Here is a 20,567-nt window from a genome sequence, read left to right as displayed (position 1 = left end):
GTTTCCCACGGGATGCTCTTTGCAAGCTGAACTTTCGTCTGGGAAAAACTAAATAGCCTTAATAGCCTTTAGACCCACCTCGTCTTTTTGAGGCATACCAAGTCGTGCATCGAACATTGTGCGCTTTCTTACCTCATTTTTGTAGGAAATGACCGCTGTGGAACTAAAAAGGTCACAGCGCCCCTGCGAAGATCGAGCGCTGATTGTACTTTGGTCGCACTGCTCTCTTTCCCATCTAAATCGCGCTTTCGATATTGAGTTCACCATGAATAAAAAATAAAAAGTCCATTAAAAAAAAAATTTCACGATGAAGGCAGCGCACCGACACCCAAAAATTGCCCAGCCGAAAGTATTACACCAATAAGAACATAATAAAAAAAAAAAGTCATAATACTGCCAATACAAAAAAAAAAAAAAAGTTCAAGCCTAAAATACAGTGTACACAGTGTACTGAGAATACTCACTGCCTTGATGAGATCGAATGGTCGATCTAATTGCTTCAAATTTCAACCTGTTCCAAGAACTATTACACCTCACCATGCTCAATTAATAGCATCGGATTTGAAGGATCGCAACGTGGCAGATGTGCGATGGTGGCTGATGGTAGGTGTTCGAAGCCCACACAGTCCTCATATTACGGCTTGATCCAAATTGGTCCATTCTGTCTTACACTCTGCCCCAAATGGTTTTAGCATCCAGCTAGTTTGAATCGCTTTAGCGTTAAAGAACTTCAAGCTATATCCAAATTCCTCTCCACGTACCAGATCACAGCTAATGCACCATGCATTAGCAAGATAAAACCAAGATTAATTCAACAGCTTACACACGTTCTGTTTCCTGGTTACATTGCTAACGAAGCACAAGAAAAATGGGTTCAGCGCTTGGATAGGAAGTACGTCGTCGCTCCCCGCTCCTTTATTTGGAACATTTTATGCAAAAGATCGTGTCATACTAAACAATTGTCCTATCCCCTACCTGACCCCTGTAGTGGCCAATTGAAGAAGATTTTTCCTCGAAATGCCTCAGTGGAGAAATCAGAACAAGGAATACAATTTGCCTATGAACAATTGCCCAGGTGCGATTTTATACAGGATCGAGAAGAAGTCTTGCAGGTCAAGTTGGACGCTGGCTTGACTGCTACATTTACTCCAGCTGATTTGCGGTCTGTGCTCATCAAAGGCAAGCTACGACCGCAAGTACAAATCTATGCATACATTTGGAGATATGATTGTCGATCCGTGGATCCCGATAATTTAGAATCTATCCGCATGGGAGACAAAGCATGTAATCTGAGTGATGCGTCGCAGGTAGGATCCATAGAGAGTGTCAGGGACAAAGGGCATGCCCCAGCGTATTAACTTGTTACATGTGTAGACCGTGTTCAAGAAAGGTGGTCATCATATGAATATCACAGATTGTCTACCTTGGGGGATAATCAGAGGAAAGGCACCTGACGATGGGTCCCAGTGCACAATCTCACTACATCTAAAGCATGATGCTGAACAGCCAGTGTACATATCACTGTGTTCGGTGTACCGAAAAACCGCTTCACAGGTAAGGAAAAACAGCGTATCCTTTTTCTCTTCTTTGCTATCAAAGTCACCCAATGACTGACTTCGTTTCCCCCCATTTCATCTGTTTGCTTGCGGGACGATCATGTTTAGTTGGCTGCAGGTCTCATCATGCAAGATATTTGCCATTGCATTAACCAGTCATATGCCAAACACAAACAAGACACTTTGTATAAACTGCCGAATTTGTACCCTATTTTGGGTTTGGGCGACTCCGTCACTGCTAACGAGCTTGACGATGCAAGGCAAAAATACAATACCACTATAGGCGTCCTAGGCCACGATTGCTTGGACCACTCAGCTACCGACGACGACTCTGACAATGCAGATGTTTGTATAGTGGGCGATGAAGTCGTTTCATTGCGAGACCCGGTCACATTAGTCCGTATTGATATTCCAGGAAAAGGCCTTCATTGTATGCACTCCGGTTGCTTCGACATAGAAACGTTTTTACGGTTTCACGAACATGCAACAGAATGGAAATGCCCTCATTGTTTTGATAAAATCACGGGTGTCCAGGTAAGAAAATGCAAATGCCAAGGGTATTATTGTCCAGTGGCCAATTCATCAACAATCCATGTAATGGTGGTACTCATTATTATTCATACAGGACATATGCATTTCTGGGACATTCTTACAATACCTCAACCAATTCCCGGAGGAAGACAGAATCGTCAAACGATCTGATGGTACAGTTCACAAGTCCATGGTGTCTATACAGACGCGAAAAAGGACGATAGAAACAAGTCATGTCGAAGAATACAATCCCAACAAATTCAGAGTAATAGAGTGTGGCGATGGCGATGGTGACAACTCGACTACTCCCGAGCCAGTTGAAATCGCCACAGCAACAAAGCTATCAACGACATGGCGGGTATCGTCAGATACTGTGGACATACTGGACCTAGATTAGACTATTATAAAACCCTTCATATACCATTCAAAAAGCACATATTTCCTTCCATGTATTCACCTTTCTCAATGTGACATATTAAAACTCATTCTACTCAGTTTCTCTATTTGCAGTATCACTCTGACCATGCCTAAACACTATGGATTATGTAAAGTGTTATTTCTTACTATGTATTTGCACCTTGCTGTGCCAAAATCAGTTTTAGTCGTTTATGAAGAGGAAACAGAGTGATAATGATATGATGCCCATCCTTTCAAAAGAGTGACTGTCCACCAAGGTACATTTGTGTGGGGACTGCTTTTCCTCAGTGGCTAAGCTCAATCCTTCTCGAGCCCTTTTTTTTTTTTTTTTGACGATCCAATTGCAATTCCCTAACCTAGTGATCTACCAGTTTAATCGAGTATGGGTCGCCGCGCAAAGAATAAGCAAGGACCTCCAGCTCCTCTTCCTGGAACAATAGAAAAGAAGGGACCTTCTCGAAGACAACTTTCTAAGACCAGAAAATTGCAGCGAGCTCAGGATTCGAAGAAGAGAGCTCCCGAGAGCGATGAAGAATCACAACCCCAGCCCAAGAAGGTCAGAGCCGCCGCTAAGGCTCAACCCAAGCAGAATGGAAAGAAGACTTCATCTGATAAGGTCGAAGATTCTTGGGACAACCTGCCTATTGCCTCAGACGACGAGGATGACGAACTTGATGATGATGAATTCCCCATGGGCTCTGATATGGATAGCGACGACGACCAGCAAATTGACGATGATGATGAGGAGATCGATGAAGAGGATGATGCTCCGGACAATGATGGTGTTTTCCCACAAGTCGACAACGATTTCTTGGCAGGATCTGATTCAGAAGCAGAGGAGGAACAATCTATCGACGAAGACGAAGATGATGAAGACGAAGGAAGCGATGAGGATGACATTGCCGAGGTTAGTATTGTCAAGCTGGGACACTTTGTTAGAAGAATTTTGATCACCTATCACAATCACATGACACTAACATTCGTATGGGATTTCAATAGTTTGCTGGTCTTGATGAGCGTAAATCTCGCAAATTGGAAGCTCGTAAGGCTCGTGAGGCCGCCGATGCTGAGGCTGAACTGTTAGAATCAGCTATGCAAACCAACATTGGTGAAGATGGCGGTGACTTGGATATGCTTGAAGATGAGGAAGACCAAGCAGATATCAGCCAAATCAACCATCGCATCAAGGAGGTTGTCAACATCCTTGGTAACTTTAAGGAACTTCGCGACCCCGCCAAAAGCCGTCAAGATTACTTGGATCGTTTGTTGAAGGACATTGCTACATACTATGGATATTCTGACTTTTTGGCGGAAAAATTGTTCAATTTGTTTGCCCCTGCTGAAGCCATCGAATTCTTCGAAGCTAACGAAGTCCCTAGACCCGTCACTATCCGAACCAACACACTTCGTACTCGACGTAGAGATCTTGCTCAAGCTTTGATCAACCGTGGTGTTAATTTGGAACCCATTGGCAAGTGGACGAAAGTTGGTTTGCAGGTATTCGAATCTCAAGTCCCAATTGGTGAGTACGAGGAATCGATAATATGGTTTTACAATCTTCCTTAAAATTGAATTTAACGTATGCATCCCGATATAGGTGCCACCCCCGAGTATCTTGCAGGCCATTATATGCTGCAAGCAGCATCCTCATTCTTGCCTGTTATGGCTCTGGCTCCTCAAGAACATGAACGTGTTTTGGATATGGCCTCTGCACCAGGTGGCAAGACCACTCATATTGCAGCTCTCCTTAAAAATACTGGTATGGTGTTTGCCAATGACTTTAACAAAGATCGTCTCAAGTCGTTGTCTGCCAACATCCATCGCTTGGGTGTTAAGAACGCCGTTGTTTGCAACTATGATGGTCGAGAATTCCCCAAGGTTATTGGTGGATTTGACCGTGTTCTACTCGACGCCCCATGCTCTGGTACCGGTGTCATTTCCAAAGATCCTGGTGTTAAAGTGAACAAGGTAAGACTATTATTGGAAGATTTACACCAGATCAACTGGACATGTGTTTCTCATTGCCTTTTTTTTTTTGCAGACGGAGAAAGACTTTATAGATATCCCACATTTGCAGAAGCAGCTCGTTCTGTGTGCCATTGACTCAGTCGACGCAAATTCAAAGACCGGTGGTTACATCGTGTACTCTACCTGTTCCGTTACAGTTGATGAGAACGAGGCTGTTGTTAACTATGCACTTCGCAAGCGACCTAATGTCAAACTAGTTTCTACTGGAATTGAGTTCGGTCGTGAAGGTTTCACCAGGTAAGGATTAGATCTAAGTATGACGCGATTCTAGCAGTGATACGCATTGTTTTCTCACATTTCTTGATAGATATCGTGGCAAGACATTCCATCCATCATTAGATTTAACTAGACGATACTACCCACACATGCACAATATGGATGGTTTCTACGTTGCCAAGTTTAAGAAATTCTCCAACAAAATTCCAAAGCAGACTGGCGATAATGTCGATGAAGATGAAGATCAAGACGCCAATGAAAGTGGTCCTGCTACGTTCATGGAAGATGAAGATAGCACTATTTTGAAAGGTAATGATAGTCATTGGGTTTAGCATGAATTCACATCAGTGGAACACCGTGACTAATTGGGTGTGACTTTTTTTTTTAAGATTCCATGCGAAAACTGCAAAAGAACCGCAAACATAAGAAATGATTCCACACCATACTGCCTACCAGTACCTATTTGCATTTGTAGAAATATCCTTGAGCATCTCGTTTTTTTCCGCTTCCATATTCGTTTGTCCTTTTTCCATTATCTGAAAAAGTTTTTTTTAAAAAAAAAGTTTATACAATTCTCAAACAAACATAATGCCAATTTAAGTTTTTTCCGTCTGATTTGCCCGCATTAAGCCAAAAGCGCTGTCTTTAGCACCGTCACCAGCCAACAAAAGGTGGAGTAGAGGAGAGTGTTTAATACGCTAATTACAAATAAAAGAAGCTCATTTGACAAGCAAGGAAACCTTCATTCTAAGTTGACAGCATGAAGGGTGTGTACCTGAGTACAGGATACATAACGGCTAGGTCAGTGAGGGATTAGCGCAAAACTAAAGCACAGGTGGAATGAGCTCATCGATGTCAAACAATGTTTTTGCAAGTGGAATAAACCCCCCATATTTTGCCTGACATGAAGGACGCCCTTTACTTAAAACTGGATGGTTATTCACTTTTGAAATCAAATGATATTTTCTCTCTCAGATGGCGCTAAGGGAGCAGGAATAGATTGGTTATTAAATTTCTGAAATGCATTCTTATTCCTCTCCACTGGGGGGGGGGAGGGCATCGTCAACGGACTGGAGCCATGGCAGTGGAGGCTCGTTGGCAAGGATTGGCCTTTAGGAGTTAATCTCATCGTATCAATCCATCATCTCCATATCAAACTGGTTTTGGGACATCCAAAAAAAGCTCATGACAGCGTGGCCGAAATAAGCAAGCACCGGCAACACAGACACGAGCTGGATAAAGAATGGGAGCAACGTGACACTGAAATCCCAACCCAGTTCGACCCAATGCTTTCATACTTTTTACTCACTTTAACGGGTTGGGTTCCCTTGCTTGGGACCGCTGACCCGCCTTGTCCGATAATCTACATCCAGTGATTTTTTTCTTTTTTTTTTTTAGCCTCTGCCTTAAGCTCCCTGAAAATTTTACAATATTTCTCCTTTCCATAAAGTTTTGATTCTCTTCCGTATTTTTACCTTTCTTTCCACTCTCTACTCTCTCCTCCCAATTTTTTTTCTGCCACCCTCTTTCCCCTTTACTAGTTGGCTATCTTTGATTGCATCGAGTAGCGTCACGCTGCTCTACTCCTCGTAAAGGTCGCCGCCATGACCCACGCTTCCATGGCTTTCAAAAAGCGAAACCGATCCACTAGCAATGCTTCATCCATACAACCAGACCCTAGTCGAATACTAGTCAGCAAATTGAACAAATTACGATCCACCAGTCTGGCTATTTTCTCCAAACTCACCAACTCGGTCAATATCAATGCAACGTCGACACGTTCAACTTACTTGCGAAGAGAAAGATCTTTTTCCTTGGTAACAACTGGAACGGATCACCGAAACTTGGATACATTGGTACGAGACCCCCGTTTACTGGATCGGGTCAGCCGATATCGATCATCCCAAATCAACCTTAGGTCGAACTCTTCCATTGATGAAAAGCATATTCTGACTGTCTCCAATGACCATTCGGATATGAAACGATACGACGAAGCTATGCAAAGAGCTGCGCGTGATGCCTCCATGAAGGCTGATAGGCTGCAAGTGCCCACTCCTCACTTTGCCCTTCAAAGGGCTGGTCTATCGCATAATGCCAACCCTGACTTGACTGTCAAATCCGAGGAGCTCACTGCGCGTGAGTTTGCTGACATGACGGGAATAAAGATTATCAGCGATGACCAAGACGATGACAACTACCAGGTCATTGACAAAGTGGAAACAAGAGGGAGTGGCTTGACTGCCGACGTACTTCATCAATCTTCTATCCTATCGGGTAGTAGTATTCACAGTGCCGAAACACATGCTTGGTCCATAAAATCGAAGCCTCAAATTTGGGATTCTGGATTCTGGCAAAAGCCTGATGGCTGTCACCAGCAACTCCCAATTCCTATTCAAGCCGACTGTACAAAGATTGATGATAAACCACGGCCGCCAACTACCAAAGATTCATCCTCATCGTCTGAGGACACAACTTCCACTATGTTATCCGTCTTATTCTCTTGTAAAACATCCTCATCTTGTGCCTCGTCCATTGATTCCGAGCCACTTTCCTGTTCACCAGGTCGAACTGCGGTGAATGATGCTGAAGAGCCACCGTTTATCTCACAGTTACGTCGTACATCGTGTACCTCCGCTATAAAGCGTAATGACCAAGGCGGAGTTGTCATAAAAAAAGGTCGTTTCCATATCTGCCTCGGCGACACCCAGGATACCCAGATTCCTACTACAGACGAGGAGTGCATAAAATGGAAACGAAAATCCATGGCCACTACTGCTTGTGCGGATGACAATACCCATGCTTAACCCCATTCCATCATCCTAAAAGCCAACTATAATGCATATTCCCCTCGCCTTTCAATATGTTGATGAAAGTACTTTGCCTTTTTGCTCTTTCCCTTACATACTCCTTCTACTAGCTTATTTTCACTGTAAAAAAATCCTGTCTTTTTCTTTTTGCCCTCAGTCGTTTTTTTGCCAAAAGAAAAAAAAAATACATATATGAACCTTACATTCCCAGCTGGCCGTCTTAAACATGGAGCGTTCTGCTTTTTTTAAAGAGAAAAAAAAAAAGCCGCATGATGGCTTGTAAACGACAAAATATCCTTTATCCTTATGAAGAGCTTGATCAACTGAGGTAATTCCCAACTGTCTCGTGGAGTGTGTTGTTTGTAACTGGGAAAGGATGCAGGTCCAAACTTGGCAGGGAAGGAAAAGAACAAGTGTTATGGAGAGTAAACAAAAGCATTGATTGAGTCCTATCTTTCAGTTTCCCGAGAGTTTAGCAACTATGCTCTTCTTTCCATTGCGCTTGCTTTGTTCGTGACATAACCTTGAAATCTGGGGGCTTGACTTGTAATCCATTCAATCTATTGTAGCTGCCATACATGCATAAAAGTCCACTGTCAGGTGCTGGCTGTACCAGTCAACGCCGCGTCCCGTCTCATAGCCACAAAATATCACGAGCTTCTATTGATAAATATAGCTCCGTTGCATCATAGCACCCATCTGCGTTGGCCACCCATGAGCTTTAACTTGGAGATACCATGGCCACGTTAGGTGTAGGGGAAAGGATTCTCCATTTGTTGTGTTTTTTCCCCTTGCTGCATTTCATTTCAACATGAACAGATCCGCAGGGGAAAGTGTTGTGTTGCCCTTGAATTATGGCTTTTCTGGTCAAGTGAAATGTATTGATTTTCATTCGTTGAAGAAAAAATATTATTGAGATTTACATGGTTGCCTCTGCTTTCACGGGTGCACCGAAACATTACAGCATATACGTAATTAAAACGATAAACAAGGTCGTAAACGTCACAAACAAGTAATGACTAGCCACCGTTGAAGACGCTCTACTATTCGTCAACTGCACAGGAGGACCTACTTGCAACTGAATGTTTTTGAAAAATGTATGCGTGGTGTTGGGGGTAGCCCATGCTGAAGTACTACCACCAAAAAATGTTGAGAACATGATGCTTGAAAGCTGAATCATGTTGTTGGAACGATATTGTAGATCGCTTCGACTGATGACCAATGAACCATCTTGCCATAGTTTGAGTATACCATTGTTTTGGCCGGCAGTACCCGTTTCAACATACATTTGAAGTTTGGTCCAAACAGCTGGCTTGAATTGAATCAAACCACGCGATATCGACACGCCAAATTCATCGTTGCACATGGTTAAAGGAGTCGAACACAAGTCAGATGAATGAGGTATATACGCATATGCTTCACCAGCGCCGGCAGCTCGCCACATCATTCTCATGGAAAAGCAGTTCGTGCCATCAGACTGCGATCCACCACTGCATCCTGATCCCGGAGGTCCTGCATGGAAACGTTCTTGTCAGTTTACAGGAAATGCACCGAATTGAGTCCAACAGATAACGTCATTTCCTTACCACCATACAATCCAGGTAATTTACCACCCATCACCCAAGCAAAGTTTTTATCGAATGCGACTTCATAGGTGAGGAGTGCCTTGTCAAACGCTTGATCTCCAAAGGGTTGCATGAAGAATTCTGCGCCTCCTGTTTCTGTGCTGGCTCTGGGTGAAAAAGACCCTTCATTATAAACGATTTGTAAAACGCTGCTAGTTTCGCTTTGATTGAATGGGTCCGTTACAAACGATACGTCCTCATTAGCACCAAAGAAGTTTGGGTTCGTCACACTCCACTTTTGAACCATGTCGCTGGAAGATGTAACTGATGAAGACTCTGGTGGGGGGAAGGTAGCTTGCCATGTTTGGTTGAGATTAAGTGAATTCACTGTGTTTTGGCAATAGACGGTATGCCATAAGCTCGCAATCACGCAAAGATGGACAAGAGCCCATTTGATTACGTTCATTGGCGCAGTCTTAGAGCAACAAGATACTGCACCCCTATCTGAAATATGCACTTCGACTAAAAAATGTTTCCCTCCACATCGTTTTTTTTTGAAGTTGTATCACATCGACAGACGGTCTTTCTGTACTCCCAAACCGTTCCTACCATTAACGCTCCTACCAAATTCATAGCATACTTCCTATTAGCTTTCATCTTCAAGTGATTATGCCTGAGCAACCCTTAGCCATACGTTGAACCGTATAAGCGAGCTCTTTATCATCGACATATGGGTGGTTCAGTTATTGAGTACGTGCACGCCACTGGTGCAGTCATTGGCCAATCATTTATAAATTTCTAGTTTTGCGGTGCTTCCTATCGTATTTGCGCATTTTCATGACGAAAATAAGCATTCTTCAAGATCGTCCTTTCATATGATACGCTGATTGGCGCCTACATAATATCTGTGTAGAACAACAAACGCAACATAGAAAGCATTATTTGCCCTGATTACATGATGGGGTCCCGTTTCACGATGTATACAGTACCATATCTGCTTGCATCCCTTTAGCACTCGCCATCAAACGTTACCAGGTAGGTAAGATCGACTGCTGCATGACCTTCTCGTTTAGTTAAGAGGTGAGTCGCTCGTTATCATATCAGAAAGAGCACATGAGGCTTTGTTTTCGGTCTTCCCTTCAATAGTCGATACCTTCGTAAACTTATCGAAAGCTTGAAAAAAATAGTGCTAGCTGAATGTAACTAATGAAGAAGTACTTAATCTCGCTAGTAAATTAAACATACAGTTGCAACGGTATGAGACATAAGGCATGGTGGCTCGAACAAGCAAGGTACCGTCAATGACAAGCATGAATGCGATAAACGATAGCATATTAATACGGTTCACATGAACCTCCAATTTTTTTTTCATAACTGTATAGTAAGCAGGTGTAATTATTTGCGTATTGGAAAGTGAAAAGTTGTTGCGCATGTCGATCGCTATTGTGATCTAAAGTTCAGCTCGCGATCTGTTATGTCAATTGCGGATGGAATAAAACAAACTGTGAATGTATCAACCTCAAGTTCAACTCCAAAAGCATTGTGTTCCATCCTTCTATTTTCAAACCTGGCTACCATACTGCAGTCAGTCAGCCTCTCCATTGTCGATAAGTCGACTCATGCACAGTGTCGCTGTCTCTAGCGACAAAATTTCAATCAGATGCCGCCCGCCCAAATTATTGCTGGAAAATTTTGATGACGTCGAACAAAATGTCCACCAAAATAAAAATATGCCTCTGACAAGGTGTGCTGTTGCTTTAAAGGTATCCAACAGTTCGTCTATACGACTCCACCATGTCTTTCACACGACTATTCACTCGTCGAATTGCAACTGCGGCTCCCAAATTTGCCATCGCAAAGCCTGCAGCAGCTGCACTTCGCTCCAACTTCCAATGGCAAGGTGTTCGCGGCATGGCTGCCGCCGCTGAGCGTGCCGCCGATACCACTCCCATCACAACCATCACTGAGGATTCTCACACAGCATTCGGTGGTAGGTGTTTACTCCAGTGGATGTACCACGGCAAATGGGTTAACAAACACATACTGACCTTGTCCTTTTGACTCATCTTTTTCTTCGCTCGCTATTGTTTCACCTAGATGTCCAAGACGAAGACGAGTCCAAGTTGAGAAACTTCACAATTAACTTCGGACCCCAGCATCCAGCCGCTCACGTTAGTTCTCATTCACTTTTAAGCTATCTGTCTCGCTTGAAAATTTGTTTCGGTCACACCTATGAAGGGTTAAACAGTGGCATTTGACTATCGAGATAGACAGGGCGGCCATTTGACTTCAGCCATGATAACTGACATGCTCTCATTCATTTAGGGTGTGTTGCGATTGATTTTGGAATTGCATGGTGAAGAAATTGTTCGATCTGATCCTCACATTGGTCTGCTTCATCGTGGAACTGAAAAGTTGATTGAGTACAAGAACTACCTTCAGGCCCTTCCCTACTTCGACCGTCTCGACTACGTTTCTATGATGACCAACGAGCAAGCTTACTCTCTTGCTGTTGAGAAGCTTTTGAACATTGAAATCCCCGAGCGCGCCAAGTATATTCGTACCATGTTCGGTGAAATCACTCGAATTCTTAACCACATTATGGCTGTCATGACTCACGCTATGGACGTTGGTGCATTGACTCCTTTCCTTTGGATGTTCGAGGAGCGTGAAAAGCTCATGGAATTTTACGAACGTGTCTCTGGTGCTCGTCTCCACGCCGCATATGTCAGACCTGGAGGTGTCGCCCTCGATCTTCCCATGGGTCTTTTGAACGATATCCACCTGTGGGCCGAACAATTTGCTGATCGTGTTGACGAAGTTGAAGAAGTCTTGAGTGGAAACAGAATTTGGAAGACCAGAACTATTGGTGTTGGTCTTGTCACAGCTCAGCAAGCGTTGGACTGGGGTTTCTCCGGTGTCATGTTGAGAGGTTCAGGATTCAAGTGGGATTTACGAAAGGTCCAACCTTATGATGCTTATGACAAGGTTGAATTCGATGTTCCTGTCGGACAAGCTGGTGATTGTTACGATCGTTACTTGTGCAGAGTTGAAGAGATGCGTCAGTCTCTTCGCATTATTGGACAATGCATCAACGACATACCTGCTGGTCCCGTCAAGGTTGATGACTGGAAGGTAAGATTTTCTTTAAAAAAAAAACAGTTTTAAATGTGGCTCAACAAGTGATGTTAATGATTTTATTTTTTGCCAGATTGCCCCTCCCCCTCGTGCCAACATGAAGGAGAGCATGGAAGCTCTTATTCATCATTTCAAATTGTACAGTGAAGGTTACTCTGTGCCTGCTGGTGAAACCTACACTGTCATCGAAGCTCCTAAGGGAGAATTCGGTGTCTACCTTGTTTCCGATGGATCCAACCGACCTTATAGATGCAAGATCAAGGCTCCTGGTTTTGCTCACTTGCAAGGATCCGATTTCATGGCTCGCGGGCACATGTTACCAGATATGGTCACCATCATCGGTACCATGGATATTGTGTTCGGTGAAGTTGATCGATAAATACGACGTGAAGGATTGTATTGATTTGAACCATCAATATATTTACATAGCCACTTGCCACTTAAAAAGTTGTATGTGAACGAGATAACACATTTTTTTCAAGCTGAAGCAGACATGCCATAGCCATACAGAAGAAATGCTAAGAAAAACATAAAAAACCGAAAGAAAACTTACAATAAAGAATACATTCTGTGCCTTAGTACTTTGTGCAAGACGGTATAGGTGCGTATTATAGGATGATATGGCCCAGAGCAGCGAGCATGGGAATTGCTGCCCATCTTCCGTGGGGGGTGGGGTCTGACACTCTCTACAGTGATTGTGTGTACATTATGATACTGCTTACACCCACATACAATAATTGTTCCGCATTATCTCAATGACTGATTACAAATTGCCAACGATGTATTGATGACCTAGTCTGAATGCAACCGTACATGGAATATGCTCTAATACATCGATTGACTTTGACAGTCGGCATCTCGTGAGTTGCTAAAAACAGGACAAACAAATCACCCGTCAGTAGCTTCATCTAAGCTCGTGTTGAACTTTTGGTATGTTGAACATAAATTATCTACAGAAAGTAACATCGTCGACACAATGACCTTCACTTTATGCTACCTGTTCCATGTATTATCATGTTTAAGAAATGTGGCTCACTTTAAACAACACGGGCGTTGTAATCAACAATCTTGTATTAATGTCGTGGACATTATGTTTCAGTGCGCATCATTCGATCAACAGTCTCAGAATTTCGTTATTTCAGACTGGGTTATCGATAATGTGGTACGTGCAGCTTTGTGCGGAGTCGGATAATCCAAGTTATCGGTAATGAAAAATGGGCAGACTTGTATTTGAATCAGTGCTTGCGTTTGTTTTGTTTGTTCGTGCCATTATCTTCATCTATTTTTTAAGGCAGAAACCAATTAAGCTACCACAATGCAAGCCGCTAACATGGGCTTGTACTGCCTTCATATGCACGGAAACCAATACAGAACTGATGTCAAAACAGCAAATAATCTGAGGTGAGCTATCAAAACAAGAACACTGCATGCAAATTGTTTCAAGTAGGCATGGCTACTTGGCCCTTTCCATTAGATCACGTGCTGTTGAGCAGCAGAGTACTTGCCAGGGTTCTTGGTCTCAATGACGTGATTCTTTATGCAGTGTGCGGCGCATGAATAAGCCATATGGCAGAGCTCCTTAGATGGGCGTTACTTCAAGGTGGACAGTGTCACCAAAGGGATTATTCATGAACATCACTGTGAATTTTACTAGCGTTATCTAGTCATCACTAGTGAAAGACGTCCGGGTGCAGCTAGCTGGTTCCAGTAGCGCATAGCAGCGTCTAGAAATTTTTCGAAATTTTTACTGGTGGGTTCCAGAAGAAGAAATTGCTCGAAAGTTCGGCCTCCGGAGTAATATTTTTTTGATATAAATAAGACATCATATCGCAAGGGTGAAATTTCCCATCACTTGTCTTTTAATCTTCTCTCGCATTAAACGCCTACTAGAAAATGACAAAAGCTGTTGGTATCGATTTAGGAACAACCTACTCTTGCGTTGGCGTTTGGCAAAACGACCGCGTTGAAATTATCGCCAACGATCAAGGAAACCGCACTACTCCATCCTACGTCGCCTTTACAGACTCTGAACGTCTTATTGGTGATGCCGCAAAGAACCAAGTGGCCATGAATCCCCACAACACCGTGTTTGACGCTAAGCGTTTGATCGGTCGCCGTTTCAATGATGCCGAAGTTCAGTCCGACATGAAGCACTGGCCATTCAAGGTTATTGACAAGGACGGCAAGCCCATCGTCCAAATTGAACACAAGGGTGAAAAGAAGACTTTCACTCCCGAAGAAATCTCCTCCATGGTCCTGGTCAAGATGAGAGAAGTTTCTGAAGCTTACCTTGGTGGCAAGGTGGACTCTGCAGTTATCACTGTCCCAGCTTACTTTAATGATTCTCAACGTCAAGCTACCAAGGACGCTGGTCTTATTGCTGGTCTCAACGTTCTCCGTATCATCAACGAACCCACTGCCGCTGCTATTGCCTATGGTTTGGACAAACAACCCAAGGGTGAACGCAACGTTTTGATTTTCGATCTTGGTGGTGGTACTTTTGATGTGTCTCTTCTGACCATCGAAGACGGTATCTTTGAAGTTAAGGCTACTGCTGGTGATACTCATCTTGGTGGTGAAGATTTCGACAACCGTTTGGTGAACCACTTTGTTCAAGAATTCAAGCGCAAGTACAAGAAGGATATCTCTGACAACCCAAGAGCCTTGAGACGTCTTCGTACTGCTTGCGAACGTGCCAAGCGTACTCTCTCTGCTTCCACTCAAACCTCTTTGGAAATCGATTCTTTGTATGAAGGTATCGATTTCTATACCTCCCTCACTCGTGCTCGCTTTGAGGAACTTTGCCAAGATCTTTTCCGTTCAACTATGGACCCTGTAGAGAAGGTACTTCGTGATTCCAAGATCGACAAGGCTTCTGTTCACGATATTGTCCTTGTTGGTGGTTCTACTCGTATCCCCAAGATCCAGAAACTTGTTTCCGACTTCTTCAATGGCAAGGAGCCCAACAAGTCCATCAACCCCGATGAAGCCGTCGCTTACGGTGCCGCTGTCCAAGCTGCTATCTTGACTGGTGACACCTCTGAGAAGACTCAAGATCTCCTTCTTCTCGATGTTTCCCCACTCTCTCTTGGTATCGAAACTGCTGGCGGTGTTATGACTGCTCTTATCAAGCGTAACACCACTGTTCCTACCAAGAAGTCCGAAATCTTCTCTACTTACGCTGATAACCAGCCTGGTGTACTCATCCAAGTTTACGAAGGTGAACGTGCCAGAACCAAGGATAACAATCTTCTTGGCAAGTTCGAACTCACTGGTATCCCCCCTGCTCCCCGTGGTGTACCCCAGGTTGAAGTCACATTCGATATCGATGCAAACGGTATCTTGAACGTCAGCGCAGTTGACAAGACCACTGGCAAGTCAAGCAAGATCACCATCACTAACGACAAGGGTCGTCTCTCCAAGGAGGATATTGAACGCATGGTTTCTGATGCTGAAAAGTACAAGGCTGAAGATGAAGAAGTGGCTGCTAAGATCTCTGCTCGCAACGGTCTCGAGTCCTACGCATACAATCTCCGTAACACTCTTCAAGATGAAAATGTTGGAGGCAAGCTCGAAGAAGCTGACAAGACCAAGCTCAAGGAAGCTGTCGATGAAGCAATCAAGTGGCTCGACGAATCTCAAGAAGCTTCCAAGGACGAATACGAGTCTCGCCAGAAGGAACTCGAGGAGGTTGCCAACCCCATCATGATGAAGATTTACGGTCAAGGTGCTGGTGCCGGTGGTGCTCCAGGCGGTGCTCCTGGTGGATTCCCACCTGGTGCTGGTGGTGACGCTGCACCTGAAGGTCCTACAGTGGAGGAAGTCGATTAAATCTTTTAGACGTTATCTCTACGAAGCGTACGATTAAATCAGTTGTACATATTTGAAAACCTTGTATATGGAACATTTTATTGGAAGTGAAAAATAAAACATATTGTATTAAAAATAACATTCTAAACCTGAGATGGTCTGAGAGTTCTTAAGCTCCAAAGTAAAGTCGCTGCAAATATCTTTCAAAGTCAAAGGAAAAATATAACATTTTGAATACATGTTATCCACACATTTTTATTTTCGTTACTTGATCAAAATTAAATGTTACAGGGATAGGAATGTGGAAGGTTGTATAGACAATCTTCAAAATTGTATGAAATGAAAGAGAACAAGCTGCTTCGGGCTCGCGAAATGGTCAAAGATACCTTTAGAAATAATTGCCAGGCGAGGAGTTTTGTGTGCCGCGAGGTAGACGGGTGGTGGGCAAAGTTGGCGTGGCAGCGGCATACTGCTGGCGTGGCGAAGTGTGAGACGAGTCGGCCAGCGATCTCGCTCGTACATCATGAGGCTCAAAGTAAGTGTGATTTTCCATAGTATAGGCTTGAGGGGCAGGCACCTCGTTGTAAAGCACTGGAGCTGATGCAGGTTTGGGACTGGTATGGTATGTGGTCATGGCGTAAGCTTCACCACCACCAGTAGAACGCTGTTCTGCTTGATGGTGTTGATAGTAATTACGGTCGTCATAATATCTATCTTCACCAGTATATTGATATTGATCCATTCCACGCATGTCACCGCCACGCATGTCACCACCGCCATTGTGATAACTAGCTTCTTGCTCATACTGATGGTGATAGCCAGGGTTCTGCTGGTTGTAGCCACTGTCTGCGTGATAATACTGGTCATCGTATTGTTGTTGATACGGTGAGGAAGTATTATATTCTGAATACGGTGTGTGATAAACTGGAGGTGGTGATTTGGTGGCCATATGCGGAGTTCTCATGTACTCGTTGTAAGGTGTTTTTTCCGAGATATCTGTCTCATCAAGGACAGGTAATGTAGGTCGAGCGATCGGCGCAGCAGCTACGCCTTTAGCACCATTGGCAGGTTTCTGTCCACGCTGTTCCATTCTTTTACGAATCTGCTTCTTCAAGAGCTGTGCAATTCTAGGTACCGGGCGGAAAGTTGAGGTGGGCGAGGTGAAAAAAAGGATAAAGAATGAAAAGGAGACATTGAATATAAGTAAAGCTAGAAGAAAAGCATTCAAAAGCACCCCTAAAACGAGCTTCTTACCTCTTGTCAATCTTGTGGCAAACATATTCCTTCAAATTGCCCTTAATATGACAAAGTAGTGGAATATAGATGATTGCAGCAATGAACATTAATATCATCGAAAACACCCAGAGTAAGGAGGTGAACGTCATGAGAATCAACTGCATTTGAGTAGTTGTGGTAAGGCCATAATCGCTCAGCTTTGTTTTGAATTGGAAAGCCTGTGTGCCTGGGAAACAATGATTTAAATGAGGATTTTTACATTCACGTTTTGATCGCTTGGAAAGCGGCGGAATGCATACCATTTGTTGTCCACACGTTGTATAGAATCGTTTCGACAGTGATAATAGCGACCACTTGACGTGGACCTTCAGCGAATAAAAGGCGTTTCCATCCTTTTAATGTGAAGAAAACAAAGAATGCAAAATCGTCGGTGGTCTTCTTTGAAGCTTGAATCTTATCGAATAAGCAGTAGTGAGGGTAACTCTTGATTGAGTAGTAACGATATGCGGTAATAGAAGTGAGTGCATACGAGATGTCGCGCGATGCAATGACCAATCTGGCTTTTCGAATATCCAGAGCAAGGAGTAAAAAGGAAAGAGCGATACAGCCAACGTAAATCCATTTACTGGCTGTTGGACTGATTTTGTAAATCATTTGTGGATCCTACATGCGAAAACAATTAGAATTCAAGTACTGGGTAGCAGGCGCTCATATAAGTTGGCCCTTACCACTGAACTAAGCAAAATGCCGGCAGTCCACAAATCGGCAAGATATGTTAAGGTAGACTTGATGACACTAAGGAAAATCATCATATATTTCGTCTTTGTCCAGCAGCTTGGGTCATAAAATTCTTCTATGTCGATAAAGTCGAATTTGTGATCAGAAACTTGCTCTCTTTTCCATTTTGGCCCCTTTTCCAAAAGCATAAAGCTATTGGTTTTAAGCTTCTTATTGCCAGACTTCTTTGCCATGGCTCCAAGTCGATATATATATATTATTCACACAAGGGTATTAGAGGCTCGGAAAAGAAGTACGACAAAGAGTGAAAGGAGAGGAAGGGAGGGAGTTTTCAAGTGGAAAGAGAAGGAGCAAGAAAAAAACAGGTGTGGGTCTCCTTGTGAGAGGGCAGAGCTGCGATCAAAAATAGTCGCAACGCCTATTTACTCCAAAGCAGTGTGCAACGTGAGTTTGACCAATGAAAAGACGAAGTGCTGCTATCAAATGATGGTTTAATTGCGGTGATAATGCGGAAGGCGATCATTTTTAGGAAGCTCGGACAAAGACAGCATGGTCGTTTACGGTTATAATGGATTGTGTATAGTTTTTGTCTCGTTTTATTACCCAATCGCCATTGTACTGAACCTACTTTTCCTTGTGGCCGCAGGCAATATGTTGGCCCCGATCACCGCACCATGCTGCACTGGGGTTGACCTTTCGGAGTCGAGCGGGTCTGTGCAACATTAATGGGTGCTGCATCTGGTTTGGAACGTAGACCAGGAAGCAGTGTGTACAAATAAGCAACAAGCCATAGCAACAACGACATACTTCACGTTATAGCGACGTGGGGTAAATGGTATGGATTTGAATGGCCGTATAATTTAAACTTTGAAAAACAGTAAACATTGGCACTTTGACGATCAATGAAAATCAAGTAGGCTCCCTCGCCAAGACAAACATATCATGTTGTGTTGTATTTACAGTCTTGAGAGTGTCAAGCAAGCCTCTTTGGTCCATTGGTCATATTCTGAATGGGCTGTTCTCACGTAAGATGCACCTCTCAAGCCATAACTTAATTAAAAAAAAAATTGTTACTGTTGCTTAGCTTTTTCCTGCAAGCTGGCTATATTATCTCAGCCAACAAATGGAAACGACCAGGATGACTTGTTCCCAATGGTGGACGGTGCTTTCCCCCACGTCTTGATCGTTTAATAAGCCAGCAGCTATACTGGTCTACTTCGCTCTCTCCGGTGGCCGCGAGTTTGGCCAAAATATTGTATGTCAAAATACTTGACAGCTTGCACTTGCGAAATTAAATAGATATCCTCTTACATGGCGTATGATCAAGAGGAAGCACTAAACACATGGTATTGTGTGAAAAAAAAAAAGCCATCGAAAATGACGATACTGTGATAATAACCACCTAGATTGTGATGATGAAGCAAGTATGCATTTAGCTCACCCCAGTTCATTTGAATTGTAACCAACAAAATTATAACTGCAGTTTAGTATATAAAGTCAAAAGAAAACTTTCACCATTCGCTAGCAAGAAAACGGATTTATAGTAAAATTGATTTGCGTTAAAGATCAACATTAAAAACCAAACTCAAAAGATCAAGGTGTAATGTTATTGACGGCGCAACAAGCTCTGATACCTGCGAGCAAACTGAGCCGTAAAATAACTTTGGATGGCCAAAGTTTTACTAGTGTGAGGCCGATCATAAAACGTAAGTACAACTTGAAATTATATCTATGCAACTATATCATGCTAATTTATACATTTTTTTTTATTAATTAGATGCGGACAATGAGGCCGCCTTCACGCTTGCAGAGTCCTACACAGGTGTCTATACGCCCTACAATGCGAAATCATCACACCAAGAGAGTCGGGCACTAGATACCATCAATCAAGAGCTGTTCAGGGCCATTATTGGTGCAGCAGCTGCAGAAAGCCGTGACTTTGCTATACAAGTAGATGGCTGCAAGGGGATTTTATTGTGGTCAAGTTCAAGGTTTGCAGATCTCCACAAAAATGTACGGTGGAAACTACCAAAGATATTCGGGTGGTACCAAGCGATGGTAAGCAAACGTACAATGGTAATTCATGATTGGTCAAAGCAAGAAAATTTTAATATTACCTTTGTAGCGTGTACACTTAGCGCACCAGTCCATTGCGAAACGAGTTCAACGCCAAGTAATGGGACAGCGAGAGCATCTAACAATATTGTATCTTGGGGTCCTGCCTCAAGAACGCAACAAGGGTTATGGTTCCGCTCTACTTGAGCATGTGCTTAGAAAAGCAGATGAGGCAGGCTTGCCAGTGTATGCAGAGGTTACAAATCCAGCCGCCGCGGGTCTACTTGATCGTTTTGACTTTGTGGAAAGAGCTGTAAACCAGCTTGACAAGCGTTTACAAATGCATATAATGGTCCGTGAGCCAAAATATAGCGGATCTGTTTCAAAGAGCCTCGAAATCCGACCCGGACGACGGTGTTCTGCTGAATCGTCCAGCGGAATTTAGTTCAGTCCGGTTATAACATCATAAC

General features: G+C 43.4%; 9 protein-coding genes across 9 annotated transcripts; 7 read left to right on the top strand and 2 right to left on the bottom strand.

Moving 5' to 3' along the window:
- The first annotated feature begins 426 nt into the window (after window positions 1-426).
- Window positions 427-2,641, top strand: K450DRAFT_234508 (uncharacterized protein). Its single transcript, XM_051587933.1, has 6 exons — window positions 427-603; window positions 693-892; window positions 989-1,307; window positions 1,375-1,554; window positions 1,665-2,090; window positions 2,182-2,641. Exons 1-6 carry the CDS (start codon window positions 472-474, stop codon window positions 2,482-2,484), a joined length of 1,560 nt encoding a protein of 519 aa, XP_051446079.1. The 5' UTR covers window positions 427-471; the 3' UTR covers window positions 2,485-2,641.
- A 1-nt stretch (window position 2,642) lies between these two features.
- K450DRAFT_234500 (uncharacterized protein) lies at window positions 2,643-5,463 on the top strand. The gene is made up of 7 exons (XM_051587932.1): window positions 2,643-3,411; window positions 3,504-3,555; window positions 3,636-4,026; window positions 4,102-4,472; window positions 4,546-4,769; window positions 4,840-5,057; window positions 5,138-5,463. The coding sequence occupies exons 1-7, from the start codon at window positions 3,032-3,034 to the stop codon at window positions 5,179-5,181; spliced, it is 1,680 nt and encodes a 559-aa protein (XP_051446078.1). The 5' UTR covers window positions 2,643-3,031; the 3' UTR covers window positions 5,182-5,463.
- A 641-nt stretch (window positions 5,464-6,104) lies between these two features.
- Window positions 6,105-7,766, top strand: K450DRAFT_234498 (uncharacterized protein). Its single transcript, XM_051587931.1, has one exon. It carries the CDS (start codon window positions 6,353-6,355, stop codon window positions 7,550-7,552), a length of 1,200 nt encoding a protein of 399 aa, XP_051446077.1. The 5' UTR covers window positions 6,105-6,352; the 3' UTR covers window positions 7,553-7,766.
- An 808-nt stretch (window positions 7,767-8,574) lies between these two features.
- K450DRAFT_270556 (uncharacterized protein) lies at window positions 8,575-9,586 on the bottom strand (the record flags this gene model as incomplete). Its single annotated transcript, XM_051592969.1, has 3 exons — window positions 8,575-8,595; window positions 8,628-9,067; window positions 9,142-9,586. The coding sequence occupies 3 exons, from the start codon at window positions 9,584-9,586 to the stop codon at window positions 8,575-8,577; spliced, it is 906 nt and encodes a 301-aa protein (XP_051446076.1).
- Window positions 9,587-10,864: 1,278 nt separating this feature from the next.
- On the top strand, window positions 10,865-12,854 carry K450DRAFT_234488 (uncharacterized protein). The gene is made up of 4 exons (XM_051587930.1): window positions 10,865-11,110; window positions 11,218-11,291; window positions 11,446-12,255; window positions 12,332-12,854. The coding sequence occupies exons 1-4, from the start codon at window positions 10,915-10,917 to the stop codon at window positions 12,635-12,637; spliced, it is 1,386 nt and encodes a 461-aa protein (XP_051446075.1). The 5' UTR covers window positions 10,865-10,914; the 3' UTR covers window positions 12,638-12,854.
- Window positions 12,855-13,416: 562 nt separating this feature from the next.
- On the top strand, window positions 13,417-13,809 carry K450DRAFT_234487 (uncharacterized protein). The gene has a single exon (XM_051587929.1). It carries the CDS (start codon window positions 13,473-13,475, stop codon window positions 13,656-13,658), a length of 186 nt encoding a protein of 61 aa, XP_051446074.1. The 5' UTR covers window positions 13,417-13,472; the 3' UTR covers window positions 13,659-13,809.
- Window positions 13,810-13,872: 63 nt separating this feature from the next.
- K450DRAFT_234486 (uncharacterized protein) lies at window positions 13,873-16,223 on the top strand. The gene has a single exon (XM_051587928.1). The coding sequence runs from the start codon at window positions 14,152-14,154 to the stop codon at window positions 16,087-16,089; it is 1,938 nt and encodes a 645-aa protein (XP_051446073.1). The 5' UTR covers window positions 13,873-14,151; the 3' UTR covers window positions 16,090-16,223.
- A 73-nt stretch (window positions 16,224-16,296) lies between these two features.
- On the bottom strand, window positions 16,297-18,405 carry K450DRAFT_234478 (uncharacterized protein). The gene is made up of 4 exons (XM_051587927.1): window positions 18,033-18,405; window positions 17,604-17,967; window positions 17,323-17,530; window positions 16,297-17,195 (listed from the first exon to the last, which is right to left on the bottom strand). Exons 1-4 carry the CDS (start codon window positions 18,273-18,275, stop codon window positions 16,457-16,459), a joined length of 1,554 nt encoding a protein of 517 aa, XP_051446072.1. The 5' UTR covers window positions 18,276-18,405; the 3' UTR covers window positions 16,297-16,456.
- Window positions 18,406-19,645: 1,240 nt separating this feature from the next.
- On the top strand, window positions 19,646-20,542 carry K450DRAFT_198120 (uncharacterized protein; the record flags this gene model as incomplete). Its single annotated transcript, XM_051584565.1, has 3 exons — window positions 19,646-19,748; window positions 19,820-20,100; window positions 20,189-20,542. The coding sequence occupies 3 exons, from the start codon at window positions 19,646-19,648 to the stop codon at window positions 20,540-20,542; spliced, it is 738 nt and encodes a 245-aa protein (XP_051446071.1).
- Between the last annotated feature and the right edge of the window lie 25 nt (window positions 20,543-20,567).

This window comes from Umbelopsis ramanniana (genome assembly GCF_025399195.1).
Source record: "Umbelopsis ramanniana AG unplaced genomic scaffold K450scaffold_17, whole genome shotgun sequence".
Lineage (NCBI taxonomy): Eukaryota > Fungi > Mucoromycota > Umbelopsidomycetes > Umbelopsidales > Umbelopsidaceae > Umbelopsis > Umbelopsis ramanniana.
This window is presented reverse-complemented; position numbering and strand designations above follow the sequence as displayed.

Bases quoted from the DNA above. Each gene is read 5' to 3' on its own strand.
- K450DRAFT_234478 (XM_051587927.1), bottom strand. From the start codon at position 18,275: ATGGCAAAGAAGTCTGGCAATAAGAAGCTTAAAACCAATAGCTTTATG. The intron at 17,968-18,032 runs GTAAGGGCCAAC...TTTCGCATGTAG, and splicing joins GCATTTTGCTTAGTTCAGTG to GATCCACAAATGATTTACAA. The intron at 17,196-17,322 runs GTAAGAAGCTCG...CCCGGTACCTAG, and splicing joins TGCCACAAGATTGACAAGAG to AATTGCACAGCTCTTGAAGA.
- K450DRAFT_234500 (XM_051587932.1), top strand. From the start codon at position 3,032: ATGAAGAATCACAACCCCAGCCCAAGAAGGTCAGAGCCGCCGCTAAGG. The intron at 4,770-4,839 runs GTAAGGATTAGA...ATTTCTTGATAG, and splicing joins GGTCGTGAAGGTTTCACCAG to ATATCGTGGCAAGACATTCC. The intron at 5,058-5,137 runs GTAATGATAGTC...TTTTTTTTTAAG, and splicing joins AGATAGCACTATTTTGAAAG to ATTCCATGCGAAAACTGCAA.
- K450DRAFT_234488 (XM_051587930.1), top strand. From the start codon at position 10,915: ATGTCTTTCACACGACTATTCACTCGTCGAATTGCAACTGCGGCTCCC. The intron at 11,111-11,217 runs GTAGGTGTTTAC...TGTTTCACCTAG, and splicing joins TTCTCACACAGCATTCGGTG to ATGTCCAAGACGAAGACGAG. The intron at 11,292-11,445 runs GTTAGTTCTCAT...TCATTCATTTAG, and splicing joins CCCAGCATCCAGCCGCTCAC to GGTGTGTTGCGATTGATTTT.
- K450DRAFT_234486 (XM_051587928.1), top strand. From the start codon at position 14,152: ATGACAAAAGCTGTTGGTATCGATTTAGGAACAACCTACTCTTGCGTT.
- K450DRAFT_234498 (XM_051587931.1), top strand. From the start codon at position 6,353: ATGACCCACGCTTCCATGGCTTTCAAAAAGCGAAACCGATCCACTAGC.
- K450DRAFT_234508 (XM_051587933.1), top strand. From the start codon at position 472: ATGAGATCGAATGGTCGATCTAATTGCTTCAAATTTCAACCTGTTCCA. The intron at 893-988 runs GTACGTCGTCGC...TGACCCCTGTAG, and splicing joins GTTCAGCGCTTGGATAGGAA to TGGCCAATTGAAGAAGATTT. The intron at 2,091-2,181 runs GTAAGAAAATGC...TTATTCATACAG, and splicing joins ATAAAATCACGGGTGTCCAG to GACATATGCATTTCTGGGAC.
- K450DRAFT_234487 (XM_051587929.1), top strand. From the start codon at position 13,473: ATGGGCAGACTTGTATTTGAATCAGTGCTTGCGTTTGTTTTGTTTGTT.